A 14735-nucleotide genomic window follows, 5' to 3' on the forward strand; every position below is an offset into this window, starting at 1 on the left:
TTAGGACAAGAAACAGAGCACTCATATCCTTTACAATCTGGCAAGCAACAATTTGGGGGAACAGAAATTTTTATCCAATGCAGGGTCTTTACCAAGGGGAAATTATAAATAATCCTCACCTACCTCCCAGAATTCCTGTGCAGAACTCCAAAATGCAAGCCAGGTTGGCAAGCCAAAGTAGCACGAGCAAATGAGCACTGCCCTTGCCACAAAGGGCAGGACTTCATGCATGTGATCTGGGTACCATTTTCTGTGCTTTTGAGTCACGCTTCTCAGACATCTCTTACCATACGAACACTGAGGTACAAGTAGTGTTACAACCCGCATGAAGTGCAAGTTCGTATTTTGAAATAAAGGAGAAAATCAAGTAAACATTTCACTGAACAGTCAACAGCCCTTGGGTGTGACAGGTATCGAGAGTAGGACACTTGTCAACACACCTGGCATCATAGCACCAAGCACCTGGACAAAGCTGAGGCTTCAATAAAACAGAGCAGAAGAAGAATTCTCCTCTTGCCTCCTTATCTCTGTGCCAAGTCACAAAGAGTTAAGAGAAAGGAAATAACTTAGTCCCAAGCAACTGCGCAAGAATTAAAAAGAAGTCCCAAGGAAAACAATATCAACACCAATAACCCCTGAGGGGAGGCCAGGGATTTGAGAACTCATCACTGAAGTTTAATAACAGGACTTTAAAGAATCCCTTTCCAGAGATGACCCTTTAATGAATAAACTTCTAGAAACTCTAGAAACTTCTAGAAATTCTCTGGGAAGGGCTTCAAATGCAAGCAAAAGAAAAAGCTAAACCAAATTTTCTTAGTGGAATTTGTGTTGTGACATCCTCAAGGTGTGGAAGCTAACGATCAAAGTCCTTCTTCATTTTACAAAAAGAAATGGCTGGAAGACCTACAGCTGGGGCTGGGGTGGGGTGGGGTGGGAGATGTGTGTGCTTATGCTCTTCATAGTTCATGTTGGATTACCCAGTCCTCCCACACCAGTGCAGACAATATGCAAAATTCAGCTATGAGGGTGGAAGGAGAGGAACAGAAAGCTGCTGGCAGGTACTCCAAGGATTTTTTTCAATGCACACATCTGTCCAGGGACACCCAGTTTCTCTTTCCTCCTGAAGAATGCAGAAGCTCACATTTCCTTGGGGGATGCGCAGACAAACAGTTCTGAGGTGCAGCTGGGTGACACACACTCCCATGCCTAGTTCTCCCCTGGAGTTCTTTCTTTTGACACCATCCTTGTAGAGGGTCTGGCTCAAGAACCAAGTGTTCTCCATGACCCATTTCATCTTCTGCCCCATGCATGGATTGACAGCGACTTCTCAGAACTGGATCATACTCGTGCTTAAACACTGTCCCCTGCACGTTGGGGGAAAGTTGGGGCTACAGCAGATTCGAAGTTCACTCATAGTCCTGAGATGCATGGTCCTGGTAAGAAGAAGAAGAAGGCCAGGGAAGCCTCTGGCCTAGGTAGGAGCTGTTCTGGAAGCTCCTTTGTGAGTGCTCTTGAGGTAAGAAGCACTGAAGTTACTTATTCTATAAATAAATCAACAAATAAATAAATAAGAAACAAAACCGTAAGAGGGCTCTTTAAAGGTAAGTACCTCTTATCAATCAAAAAAAAAATCCCCTCTTGAGATTCAAAACCCTCATGCAATGGTGATCAAGGGGCCAGGGGCCAAAAGCAACCAGCAGGAAGTAGAACAGTCAAGACACAAACTGGAAATGTTCCCATACTGGGAGTTCTTGATGACATGCGTCACCCTAAATATCCCCGAGGTAGTCTTGTTTTCAAGGAGTTACAGAATGGCTCCAAACCCACTTGGAGCTTCCTCCTTCAATCCATTGCACTCGCCCATGCATCCTGTGTCTGCCTCCATGGTGTCACGGACAAGGCGTCTTCCATTAGCACAGACCCGAGTCCTAAGCAGACAACAACAACAATAACAAAAAAATGCAGCTCCAACATCTGGCATGCAGATCCCACTCTGCAGAGGACTTTGCCAAAATGATGCAGGTGCTCACCTGGCAGCCATTTTGGGAAAAGCTACAGATTCAAATAAAAATAATAATAAGAAAAATCTGGCATGCAACAAACATGCATGTCTATGTCTAGTGGAGCCCCATTCTGGAAATACCTCCCATCTGTTTCTTTTAAGACAGGGCTAAAAGAAATAGAGAGGAATCCAAGTTGAAAAACCGGGAACCACATTTCTGATACTGATGACAATAGGCATTATTCATCTAAAGAGTTCAGGTGATCAGCTGAAGCTCAGAACAGCTTGTGGCTGAAATACCTTGGTGATAAATAAGTCTTAAATCTCTCAGTGAAAAAGTAGTGACACTCAACATCCTAGAGAGAACAGGGTCTTAATATTTTCCCCCTTCACAATCCCAGGTTGGTGTTGGGTCTACCCTGTGTGGCTGTACAGAACCTCAATGAGTCATTCTTTTGACCAGAAACACCTTTATGTTTTAGCCTCCTCCTAGGCTCAAACACACTGGACCCCTCTGGGATCCAATGAGGGATCTGAGTCAAAGGGGGCAATTAAGGCCCCAGTGGAACTTGGAGACCCTTCCACATTACATTCAGTACCATGAGCCATTGGGAATAGTTTTATCTTTGTCACACAAAACATGCTTTCTTCCCTTGGACTTAATGTTTGTATAAAAGTCTCATTTGGGAAAAAAAATGCAATTTAAAGGCTTGTAATTTTATCCACATGGCCCTGTGAGTAAGGAAGCAAAAAATGCCCTCCTCTTCTTACTGTTCCATTTACTGCCCAGGGGCATCCTAATGGGAAACACTTCAGAACTCTACCCTGGATCAACAAATTCAACATGAAGTTAAAAAAAAATAAATCAGCATTTAGCCAAAGCTCTATTCTCCTGCAGGAGGTCGTTCAACTCAATAACAGTTGTGGCAAAGTCCACGAGATCCACAAAATCAGACGTGATGATGTTGACTCCCATAGCTCCAGGCTTCTGAGTTCTCACCCAATCCAGGATGGCAGGGAGATTCCTACACAGAGGAGACAGACTCAAGTTTAGAAGGACCCCCCATGAAAGAGAATCAGGACATTTTCTTCAAGCAACAAAACCATGTCAATAAAAACACAAGAGCCCTTCCCCAAGAAGTATGTCTATCAAAGCTTTCATATCTTTTTCAGGGACACAATCATTTATTTTATCATTGCTGGAGTGATAGCACAGCAGGTAGGGTGTTTGCCTTGCATGTGGCTGACCGGGTTCAATTCCCCTGTCCCTCTCAGAGAGCCTGGCAAGCTACTGAGAGTATCCCGCATACACGACAGAGCCTGGCAAGCTACCCATGGCATATTCAATATGCCAAAAACAGTAACAACACAATGGGGACGTTACTGGTTCCCGCTTGAGCAAGTCGATGAACAATGGGAGGACAGTGCTATTGCAATTTTAGGACTGTCTTTCCTTTGGCAAGATCATTTTTATTAAAACTTATTTAGAAAGATGCGAGGGGAAAGAAAATGAAGCATGGGTTCAAGAGAGAACACAGGTTTCTCGCGAGTAGAAAGGAGTGAGCAAAGAAACACAGAGACAAGTGAGATCCATGTTCAAGCCTAATTGTTTAGTTTCTTATGCCGGGTCTGGAGGTGTGCAACATCACTGACCCTCCTCCTCCTCCTCTGGTCTCCGGAGACATCCCACTGCTACCTTTGGAAGTCTGTGGGGATGGGAATCGAAATTAGGGTTGAGTAAATATTAGTGCAGTATGGTTGAGGGTCGCCATGCTGTTCCAGCACGAGTTCAGCATAAAAGGCCGAGGTGTGTTCCATATGATATGTGTCAGGGTGGCGGATGATGTAGTGCATGTTAGTGGCTGTGCTATGGTTTTGCACCTGGTGGGCAGGGCCAGATGACTCTGCTCACTGAGTCTGATGCAGGGGCAGGCTGTTCGTGAGTGGCCAGTAATGTATTTATTTGTCTTTTTGGGTTACACCCAGTATTGCCCAGGGGTTACTCCTGGCTATGCACTCAGGAATTTCTTCTGGTGGTGCAGAGGTGGGGTGGGAGACCATATGGGATGCCTGGGATTGAACCTGGGTCAGCCATGTGCAAGACGAACCCCCCGCCTGCTGTACTATTGCTCTGGTCCCCAGTCATTTATTCTTTTCTATAACAACATAGTATTCCATTGGATGACTATATTACCACCTGTCCATTTTTTTTAAATGTCAGCCATTGATTAGGCTGATAGAATTGGGCATGAACTCCACCTTACTTTCCCCCCCCCCTTTTTATAAACTTATTTAATGAATCACCGTGAGAACAGTTACAAAGCTTTCAGGTTTAAGTTTCAGTCATATAATGATGAAACACCTGTCCCTTCATCAGTGCCCATTCTCCACCACCAAAAACCCCAGTATGTGCCCCGTCCCACACCCTCTCCCTACCTGTGGGGCAGATGATTTCCACATTACTCTCTCTTTATTTTGATTTCATTCAATATTTCGACCCCAGACCCCCATTATTATTTGGGATTTTACCCCAACACTCAGATCTGCTGAAAAGACAAATTGATTAGACAATATGTTTGCTATTGCTGATTATGAATAACATATAATGTTGTGTGGCCACAGTAGTGGCTGCACGATTTTAGAATCCTGAAATTTTAACAATTAAATCTGGAGGGATTTCTGCCCAAACCTGCTGGGTTTCGAGATTTGTTCCTGAGTCTCTGGGATCATGGCAGTTAAGCAGCTTGATCAGGAGCCAGAGAGGCAGTTTGTGGGAGGCGACTTGGTTCTCGTTAAGGGGTAGGAAAGGGCCAGCACCACCCCCATCCCATGAGGCCCCTCATGTCTCATCACTGCGGGCCCAAACCTGACTGTTCAACAGCCTCTGGAGGAAGGTGGCCACTGAGCTGCCAGGGGGAACAGGCCAACGCACGAAACCTATTCTCACCTGGGGTTGCCCGGCGCTGGGAACCTACTGTGGGGACCGGACGCATTTCTGCCAAAAGCCACTGGGTTCCAAGATTTGTTTCTAAGTCTCTGGGATCATGGTCATTAAGCAGTTTGATCAGGAACCAGAGAGGCTATGCTTCCAATTATATAGCTGAGCCAGAGGTGGTTGGTGGGTGTGTCTCCCACATACCTAACTTTTGGCCATTTACTTTCTTGGTAAACTTGGCCCCAAGTTGTTGGGGTCTGGCCAAAGGCACAGCAGCAATTTTTGGGGTATCTAGAAGTCTGAAGGCACCATCAGGTTACTGATGCACTCGCCTCACAGGTACAGACTGACCTGCTGGCGGCACCATATCCCCGACCCCTTATCCATTTTCCAGTTGCTGGATAAATGGCTGTTTCTAGCTTGGGGGTATATATAAGACTGCAGCGAACATTCTTATGTCAAGTGTTAATAAAAGCTTGTTTTCATCGATCGCTGGTAATTACTGAGGGGTAAAATTCCTTTATTGTATGGTAGGCTTACATTGGGAGTTTTTTTTTGGGGGGGGGGAGTGGGGAGGGTGGCAGATGTACTTAGTGGATCCTGCGGGTCATTTCTGACAATACTCAATGGATGGGACAGCCCAATGCTACAGTTTGAGATGTGAAGTTGTCTGCCTCTGTGGATAGGGCCCACACTGGCGCTTTTGATAATGCCCATGCACCTTCTGCAGTCTATCAGTCGTGCTGAGACCTGCGGTTTTATTGTGAACCATTGAGTTATTTCCCCAACTGTGTCCTTACATTTCTTCTTTTTCTAATTTTGGCCACAAGTGGTGATGCTCAGGGCTTACTCCTGGCTCTGCTTGGGGGTCCATATGGAATGTCTGGGATCAAACCCAGGTCCGTCACATGCAAGGCAAACACCCTACCTGCTGTACAATTGCTCTGGTTCCCTTATATTTATTCTTTTTCAGTTTGCTTATTTGGTTTAGGTTGCCGGGAGTTTTTCCTGGTTCTGTGGCCAGGAATCAGCCCTGGAAGTGCTTGAGAAATGGGACTGAACCAGGGTCAGCTGCACAGACGACAAGTACTTGATTTCCTGTACTATCTGCTCAGCCCTGATATATTTAGGTGGTGGTGACGGAAGGGCAAACCCGGTGGTGCCCAGGTTCAGTGCTTGGAGCTGTTCCTGAGCACATTTATTACATTCATAGACCCCCCCCCCCCTTCCTTTTCAAATAACGATCTTCCTGATTGCCATCATTTTTTTTCTTTTCTCCCAGGAAGTTGCCCCTCCTTCTTTAAGCATAGCTCCCGCTTCTGGGTCTTCTCCTAGACCCTTTTAGCCATATTTTTGTCCTCCTTGTGCTGATAACTATAACCACTTCTGAGTGTTCTTCTCACTCTGTGAAACTTTATAGAGTTCGTAATGACCTAAAATATATCTCATAGACTTATTTATATATTATATTAATAGTTGGCTATTTCTAGATCCCTATCATTTAGTTAGGCTGGAGTGATAGCACAGCAGGTAGGGCGTTTGTCTTGCACGCGACTGGGTCAGACGATCCGAGTTTGATTCCTCTGCCCCTCTTGGAGAGCATAGCAAGTTACCAAGAGTATCTTGCCTGCACAGCAAAGCCTGGAAAGCTACCCGTGATACATACGATATGCCAAACACAGTAACAGCAAATCTCACAATGTTACTGGGCCCACTCAAGCAAATCGATGAACAACGGGAGGATAGGGCTACAGTGCTATCACATGGTTACTTTCACTTTTTTGGTTTTTGCTTTGGGGTCACACCCAGCAATGCTCAGGAGTTACTCCTGGCTATACATTCAGGTATTATTACTCCTGGCAGTGCTGGGGGGACCATATGGAATGCCAGGGATCTAATCTGGCTAGCGACCTATCTTGCCCCAGCCTTGGTTACTTCACTTTTAAGTGAACTCCTTAAGACTTAATAACGTCCACTAATTTTATTTTGATTCAACTTAATTTCTTTATGCCTTTGTCTCTTTCTCTATAAAACAGGGACAGTAATACTTATTTCTTATAGATTTTAGTCAGGGTTGGGAGGGGTTTGGAGAGGGATGTAATTAAATATGGCCATTTGTTCCTTGAACTATGTCTCCTAACTACCATGGAAGGTTTTTGCACAGAAAAGGGATAACAAATGTTAGAGTATAACCAGTGTCACCTTAATTTCAGGGAAATTAAGAAACTTTCCTAAAATAGATAGCTGCTTAAGTGACAAAAATACTGCAGCCTAAACATAAAGGACTGCAAAGAGGGTCTTCTGTGAAGACAGCAATGAAGAGTACTCAGAGGCCCACATGAAGGCCTTGGCAGTTGTAAGCATGACACAGCCAAGCCTTTTTTAGAAAATCTCTGTTCAGGACACAGAGTGAGCTACCCTGGCTGAGTGGTGTGTGCACTGCACGTGGAAGGCCAGGGTTCCACCTCCCCCCCCCCCCCCCCCCCCCCCGAGTACCTTTTGGTCTGAGCACTGCCAGAAGCTATCCCTGAGCCTGGTGCAGTTCCTAAACAGCTCATGGTATGACACAAAAATGGAAATGGAAAAGAGGAAAGGAAGGAAAATAAATAAATCAATCTGCTCTTTACTGTTTAAATATGAAATGCAGGCGCCATCTTCTGGTCATGATGGGGAAGTGAGAACCAAGGCCTGGACGGCCGCTTCAGTGGGTTCCTATACCAGTGAGACCCAGGAGATCCAGGAGACTTAAGCAGGGAACTGAGGGGAGAGTCTGCACCTGTCATCATAGGTGACCAAGAGCTCCGTGTCAGCCTCAGGTTACACGTGTCAACCTTTATCAAATAGCTGGGGTCACGCACAAAGAAAAGGACCTGTAGAAACCATCGTGAAAGGGTCACTTTCTTTTTTTCTTTCTTTTTTGCTTTTTGGATCACACCTGGTGATGCACAGGGATTACTCCTGGCTCTGCACTCAGGAATTACTCCTGGTGTTGCTCAGGAGACCTTATGGGATGCTGGGAATCGAACCTGGGTCGGCTGCGTGCAAGGCAAAGACTCTACCTGCTGTGCTATCGCTCCAGCCCCAAAAGGGTCACTTTCTTTTCCTAACTCCTGACATTTAGCCAGATGTGCAGCGTGTGCAGAGACCTGGAGCATATGGCCACAGGAGCTCCAAAAGGTACCAAATTCCACAGACTTAAGAGCAGTGGGTTGGACACAGAAGCCAACCCAATCGCAGTGAACGAAAATATGAACACAGAAAGCTTCTCTTGTAACAACAGCTTAGTAAACCCTCATACAAGACACAGTGTCTCCCTGGTGAGATACAACGATTTTCACAAATTTCCTTCTATGGAAACCATTTTTGATCATTTTGTTTGCCATTTAAAGGTAACACGCAGTATAAAAATAAACTTGTGGGCCTGTTATGGGGGCAGGGTTGAGGGGGAAAATGGTGACAATGGGTGACAGTGCTTGTGGGACTGTTGTTGGAATACTGGATGCCTGTAACAGATCATTATGAACAACCTTGTAAATCACAGTGCTTAAATAAAGTGGGGTGGGGGTGATGGAAGAACAGCAGATTGGAAAGTTCCTTTTGGCTTTTCAGTTCACTGAGAGGTCAGGTGAATCTACTTGAGTTTCTTCCCAGATAGAGTTGGAATGTCCATTTTGTGACCTATGCTTGGGGGTGAGTCTAGGGCACACCTTTTCTTTCTTTCTTTCTTTCTTTCTTTCTTTCTTTCTTTCTTTCGTCCTTTCTTTCTTTCTCTCTCTCTCTCTTTCTTTCTTTCTTTTTTTGCCATAATTTTTTTATTTGCAGGTAAAAACGTGAAAAATAATTTCCCATTGTCAGTTACTTAAATGCCAGACTTTTTCCCTATCATTTAAATTTATCCCTACCATAAATTTAGTGATTAAAATTAATTCTATTAACATCTTTAAAATTAATGTTTACTTTCCTACTTGGACATCAACTAACAGCAAATTTTACCAAATAATGTTGGAGAAAGGTTTAATTATCCCTCAAGAAACTTGAATTCTTTGTAAAGTTGTGGGATGTTCTAGGGTCCTTTTTGTTTGTTTTTGGGGGGCCATATGCAGGGATATGTTCAGGGCTTTCTCCTGGCTGCACTCGGGGATCACACCTGGTGGGGCTTGGACCATATGGGATACTCGGATTGAACCCTGGGGCAAATACAGCTTAGAGACCTCACAGAACTTATCAAGGCTGCTGTATTGTTAAGAACTATGTTAGTATGCTAGAACCACCATAACAAAACACCACACAATGGGGGCGGAGGGGGTGGGGGGAGGGGCCTGAAAAAGGAGAAATTCGCTTTCTCTCTGTTCTGAAAGTGGGAGTTGAAAACCAAAGCGTTGGCATATTTGGTTCTCCTGGGGCATCTCTCCTTGACTTGTAGGTGGTCGCCTTCTTGATGAGCTCACATGTGATCATCCTTCCATGGCTCCTCATGATCCCTTGAGTACCACCAGGGGTCGCATCTGAGTGCACAGTTGGAAAATCGCTTCTAAGCACTGCTGGTGAGTGCTAATCTCCTTCCTTTTGTGTCTCTCTGTGCTATTCTCTTAGAAGGATGCCAGTCAGACTGGATAAGGTGCATGTGATAGTTTTGTTTTAATTGAAGTGTACTGTTAAGGACTCTATTTAAATATAGTCAAATTTCTGATACCGGCATTCTGGGATCAGCACTTAAGTTTATAAATTTTGGGGCAGACACAAAGGCCTTAAGACGGATCAAGTCCGCTTTCAATCTCAGACCTGAACTTTCAACCCTTGTCTTCTTTGCAAGATCCCATGGGTACTTTCTCCTCAGACTCAAGCAAAACTTGTGTGCCTTTGACTTCTGTGAAACAGCAAGTTTCCTGAAAATCTGCCATAAATATTTTTGTGGAAAACTACCCCAGACATTTAGTCAGGAGTTCTGGATCTGCCATGATTCTTTGTAGGGTGATGAACCAAGGGGAATAAATCATAGTTATTCCAAGCTTTGCATGGAGAATTGGGAGGGAGGGGGCTGGGCCTCACCAGCAGTGCTTAGAAGTGATTTTCCAACTGTGAACTCAGGTGTGACCCCTGGTGGTGCTCAAGGGACCATAAGGAGTGCTGTGGATTCAGCGGTGCAGCTGCTTCAATCTCATGTGATACAAGTGCTGGCCTTCACCATCTCTATGGTCTGGGAATGAATTATTTTCTGTAATCCTTCACCTTCTCCACCCCGGTCATACATCTGTAGAAAAATAGGACTGTAGCATTGCCCTCCCGTTGTTCATCGATTTGCTCTAGTGCACCAATATTATCTAGAGCACCAATAATGTCTCTATCGTGAGACTTGTTGTTACTGTGTTTGGCATATTGAATACATCATGGGGAGCTTGCCAGGCTCTGTCGTGTGGGCAGGATACTCTTGGTAGCTTGCTGGGCTCTCCGAGAGGGATGGAGGAATCAAACCCGGGTTGGCCACGTACAAGGCAAAGGCCCCACCCACTGTACTATCGCTCCAGCTCAATGTAGAAAAATATACCTTGATAGAAAAATATACCTTGATTTCCACTTTTAGGCTGAGCTGATAGAAAGTGACCAGGGCGACTTTGCTGGCATCCCATTCAAGCTTTAGAGTGAAGCTAGATATTCTGGTATTAGAACTTCAGGGGAAGGCCTATGAATACCCCTTCTTTCCTAATGCCTTTCTCTGGTCCGGAGGAAATGATAATCAGTAGCATGCCCTTCTGGTTTGGAGGAACACATTTTTTGTGTATATGTAGTGAGCCACACCCAGCCGTACTCAGGGCATACTCCTGGCTCTGTGCTCAGGGATCACTCCTAGAAGTGCTTGGGGACAGAATGGGGGCAGCCACATGCAAGGCAAGATCCCTTACCTCCTTTTCCATCTCTCTAACCGTCTCGAGAAACAAACACTTTATTTTGGTTGTTTTGTTTTATGGCCTTACTCAGCTGTGCTCAGGAATCACTCCCGGCAGTGCTCAGGGGATGAAACCGGGGGAGACCCCATGCCAGGCAAGCATTTTCTCATCTGCACTGTCTTTCTGGCACCCTGAGGGAGCAAACTCCTGACCAAAGCTGAATTTCCTCCCATCAGTTGATAAGGAGGTTTTGGAATGCACACTACACCCTCTGTAAGGGTCTGGTGACACACAAGGCCTGAAGCATCCTAGAGTCTTTCTAAGATCGCAGTTAGCCGCATTCTCCCCCAGGGAGCCAGGAATCTGGCATGCAAGGAAGCCTTGCTTTGGGGTACGTCCTACCTGGAAGGGCGCCTTAAGCTTCATTTGAAGTCAGATTAACGTTCTAGGAATTTACAAGTAAGAAAATCATTCGGATTCCTGGGTTCATTTGTAACTAGTTAAGATTTGACTTGATTTGGGTGTTAGGATGACAACTACAGGTTGAAGGAATGGAAAACCCCGGGCTGTGGAATATCTTATATCCAAATCAGTGTGGACATGGAGAAGGTGAATGGACCAATAATCAGGAGTCCAAAATTGATACATATTATTGTCTCTTATTAGTGAAGTTGGCCCGGGCCACTAAACCTCACTGAGCCCCATCATAAATACAGACAATAATGTGTTCTAGACAATGGGCCCTTTCAGAGGCGAGCTTAGTTTAAGAATCAAATAAAATCATCTGAAGGAAGGTATTTTAGATTCAGAAAATAGTATATATATATATATATATATATAACCGATTCTTGTTTTTAAATAATATCTCTCCTTATTGCAGTTTCCTGCACAGATTTTTAGTTATTTTTACACTGCTTTACTTTTTTTTTCTGGGGGATGGGTTTGGCCACACCCGGAAATGCTCAGGGGTTACTCCTGCTTCTGGGACCAGGAATTATTCCTAGCAGCTCACGGGAACATACGGGGATGCCAGAAATAGAAACCAGGTTAGCCAGGTGCAAGGCAAGCACCCTATCCACAGTATTCTGTGGCTCCCAAATTTACGTGTATATATATATGTGTGTGTGTATATATATATATATATATACATACATATACATATATAAATTTATTTTTGCTAGACTTTTAAGTTTGATGAAGGCAGAAACTACATTGAATCTTTGAAATAACTATCTCCCAAACACTTGATAGTTCTCTAAAAATAAATAAAAATATTCACTACAAATTTCCCAAAGAAATGAGGTGTGGATACAGGAACATATAAAGAAAACATATAAAGAAGTAAAGGCCAGGATACTAGACCTTTCTAAAAGCCAGAAATTCATACTTGCTTATGAACTTCTCCAAATTCAGCACTGTTAATTGGGTTTCTGTTTTGGTTCAGAACCAGATTCCTGCCCCTTCAATATCCAAACTCATGCCAGTTGAACTGGTGTCATTTGAAGTGAGTTGTCTGAACTCAGAGCCAAAGAGAAAGGGTACATGGATTTTCTTTTTCTTTCTTTCTTTTCTTTTTTTTTGCTTTTTGGGTCACACCTGGCGATGCACAGGGGTTACTCCTGGCTCTGTACTCAGGAGTTATTCCTGGCGGTGCTCAGGGGAGCATATGGGATGCTGGGAATCAAACCTGGGTTGGCACGTGCAAGGCAAATGCCCTACCCGCTGTACTATCTCTCCAACCCCAAGGGTACATGGATTTTCTTGGCGGGAAGAGGGTTTGAGCCACATTGGGACATTCTTCACGAACTCCCACTACTGACTCCTGGCTCTGTATTCTGGGCTCGATCCTGGCAGTGCTCAGTAAACTATGTGATGCTGGGAAGGGCCATGATTTTCATGAATCTTTCACTATCTGATCTCTAGTGCCTAAACTCTGGAAGAACCAAAGTTATCCGTGCAAGTATCCCTTTTACTCAAACCTATAGTTTCCTCAGCTTGGAGTTTTATACAATGGTAGTTATGTGTATCCATGTACAAATACATTCATATATATATATATATATATGTATATATATGTTACCTTTTTCTTGTTACATATATATATGTTACCTTTTTCTTGTTATCATAAGCTATCATATGTTGGTGTCCAGGATAAAGAATATCATCTAAGACATTTCTGGAGCTCCTTTAGCTAGCTTGGATGCCACTCTGAAGTACTATGGTCTATGACAGGATAGCGGCATCCTGAACAGGGGTTAGGGAATCATTGTTCCTACAAAAGGGAGAAAGACACCTTGCAAGCTTCAAGGACTGTACCTCAGAATCCCTGCTGCCCAGTACAGCAGCTCACTTGGTGCTTCTTAAAGGAGTGAGGACAGTTGCAAGGACAAGAACATGGTTTGTCTCTGGCCATACTACATACAAGGTGCACAAACTCCTCTGATCTGGGAAGAACATGCAGTGGCCACGTGCTCGAAGTGGACAGATGGTGCCAGAAGTGGACAGACTGATATTAGCCTAAAGCATCAAAATTTAGAGAGGACTTATAGAGTAGTGCATGCTAGAAAGAAATTACGTGCAGACCTTTTGGCCATCGCAATTAGTGCATTCAACCTTGCACATCTTTTGCAAATATAAGGATTTTTGTCATATTGTTACTTAAAATACTGTATGACTCCACTGCTGCTAATTTAGAAGAGCATCAAGATATATTAAAAAAATTTTTTTTAAAAGCAAAATCTTACTTTGAGAATGGAACTAAATTCTTACCTATGAACCAGAGTGTTCTTGAGGCCACCAACCAAACCTCGTGCAATGGTCTTTGCCCTGGGGGTGAGAATTGCTTGAGAGACGTGGAAGGAGCCGGTGGGGGCTCGCTCACTCAGCGTGGTCTCCAGGAAGAGGATTAGTTTGTTCACACTGGTGGTATTTGCCCAGGGTGCTGGAATCTTCTTTCCTGACCACAGGAAGGGGTATTGTTTGTAGAAGGGACAGTGATAGAAAATAAGAACCTGAAATGTTCGAAGGAAAAGAAGAGTAATTCATGTGAAAGCTGTATTTAAATGGATTTTTAGGACAAAACAAACATACGTACAATTCAAGAATTTCATGTAGGGCTGGAGTGATAGCACAGCGCGTAGAGCATTTGCCTTGCACATGGCCTACCTGGGTTCGATTCCCAGCATCCCATCTGTACCCTGAGCACTGCCAGGAGTAATTCCTGAGTGCAGAGCCAGGAGTAACCCCTGTGCATCGCCAGGTGTGACTCAAAAAGAAAAAAAAGAATTTCATATATATGTATATATGTGTGTGTATGTTTGGAGTCACACCCAGCAGCGCTGGAGGGCTACTCCCAGCTCGGTGCTCATAAGGTTGCTCCTGGTGGTACTCAGGAGAGCATGCAGTGCCAGAATCAAAACCAGGCCTCCTGAATGCTGGGCATGAGCTCTTGGAGATATTCCCTTCTCTTGACATTTTATTTTTCTGACTTTAGAAAAACAATATGCAAAGGTGAAAGTACTTGCCACATGCCTGCTTTGGAAAGGTAAAGGTAAAGGTAAAGGTAAAGGCCCTCCTGTTGATCATCGATTTGCTCGAGCGGGCCCAGTAATGTCTCCATTGGAGACTTTGTTGTTACTGTGTTTGGCTTATTGAATACATCACAGGGAGCTTGCCAGGCTCTGCCGTGCGTGTGAGATACTCCCGGTAGCTTGCCGGGCTCTCCGAGAGGGGCGGAGGAATCGAACTCGGGTCGGCCATGTTGGCTGCGTGCAAGGCAAATGCCCTACCGCTGTGCTATCGCTCAAGCCCTTAATTGCTGTTGTTGTTATGAATACCTTTGAAAGTATGAAAAAAAAATCCTGAACCCTTTCTTAGATATTTTAAGTAAATGAATGAAATAAAGCAGGATTAC

The 14735-nt window shown here is 44.3% G+C and overlaps 1 protein-coding gene across 1 annotated transcript in view; it reads right to left on the reverse strand.

Annotated features, from left to right (window-relative positions):
* Positions 1-1404: 1404 nt before the first annotated feature.
* Positions 1405-14735, reverse strand: part of PLCXD2 (phosphatidylinositol specific phospholipase C X domain containing 2) — a 56703-nt gene continuing 43372 nt past the window's right edge. The window contains exons 3-4 of the mRNA XM_056109273.1: positions 13592-13833; positions 1405-3027 (exon numbers count right to left, since the gene is read on the reverse strand). Of these exons, the coding sequence (XP_055965248.1) occupies positions 2868-3027; positions 13592-13833 (402 nt within the window). The 3' untranslated portion in view covers positions 1405-2867. The remainder of the gene's footprint in view (positions 3028-13591; positions 13834-14735) is intronic.

Source organism: Sorex fumeus, unplaced genomic scaffold (assembly GCF_029834395.1).
Source record: "Sorex fumeus unplaced genomic scaffold, SorFum_2.1 ptg000265l, whole genome shotgun sequence".
Taxonomy (NCBI): Eukaryota; Metazoa; Chordata; class Mammalia; order Eulipotyphla; family Soricidae; genus Sorex; species Sorex fumeus.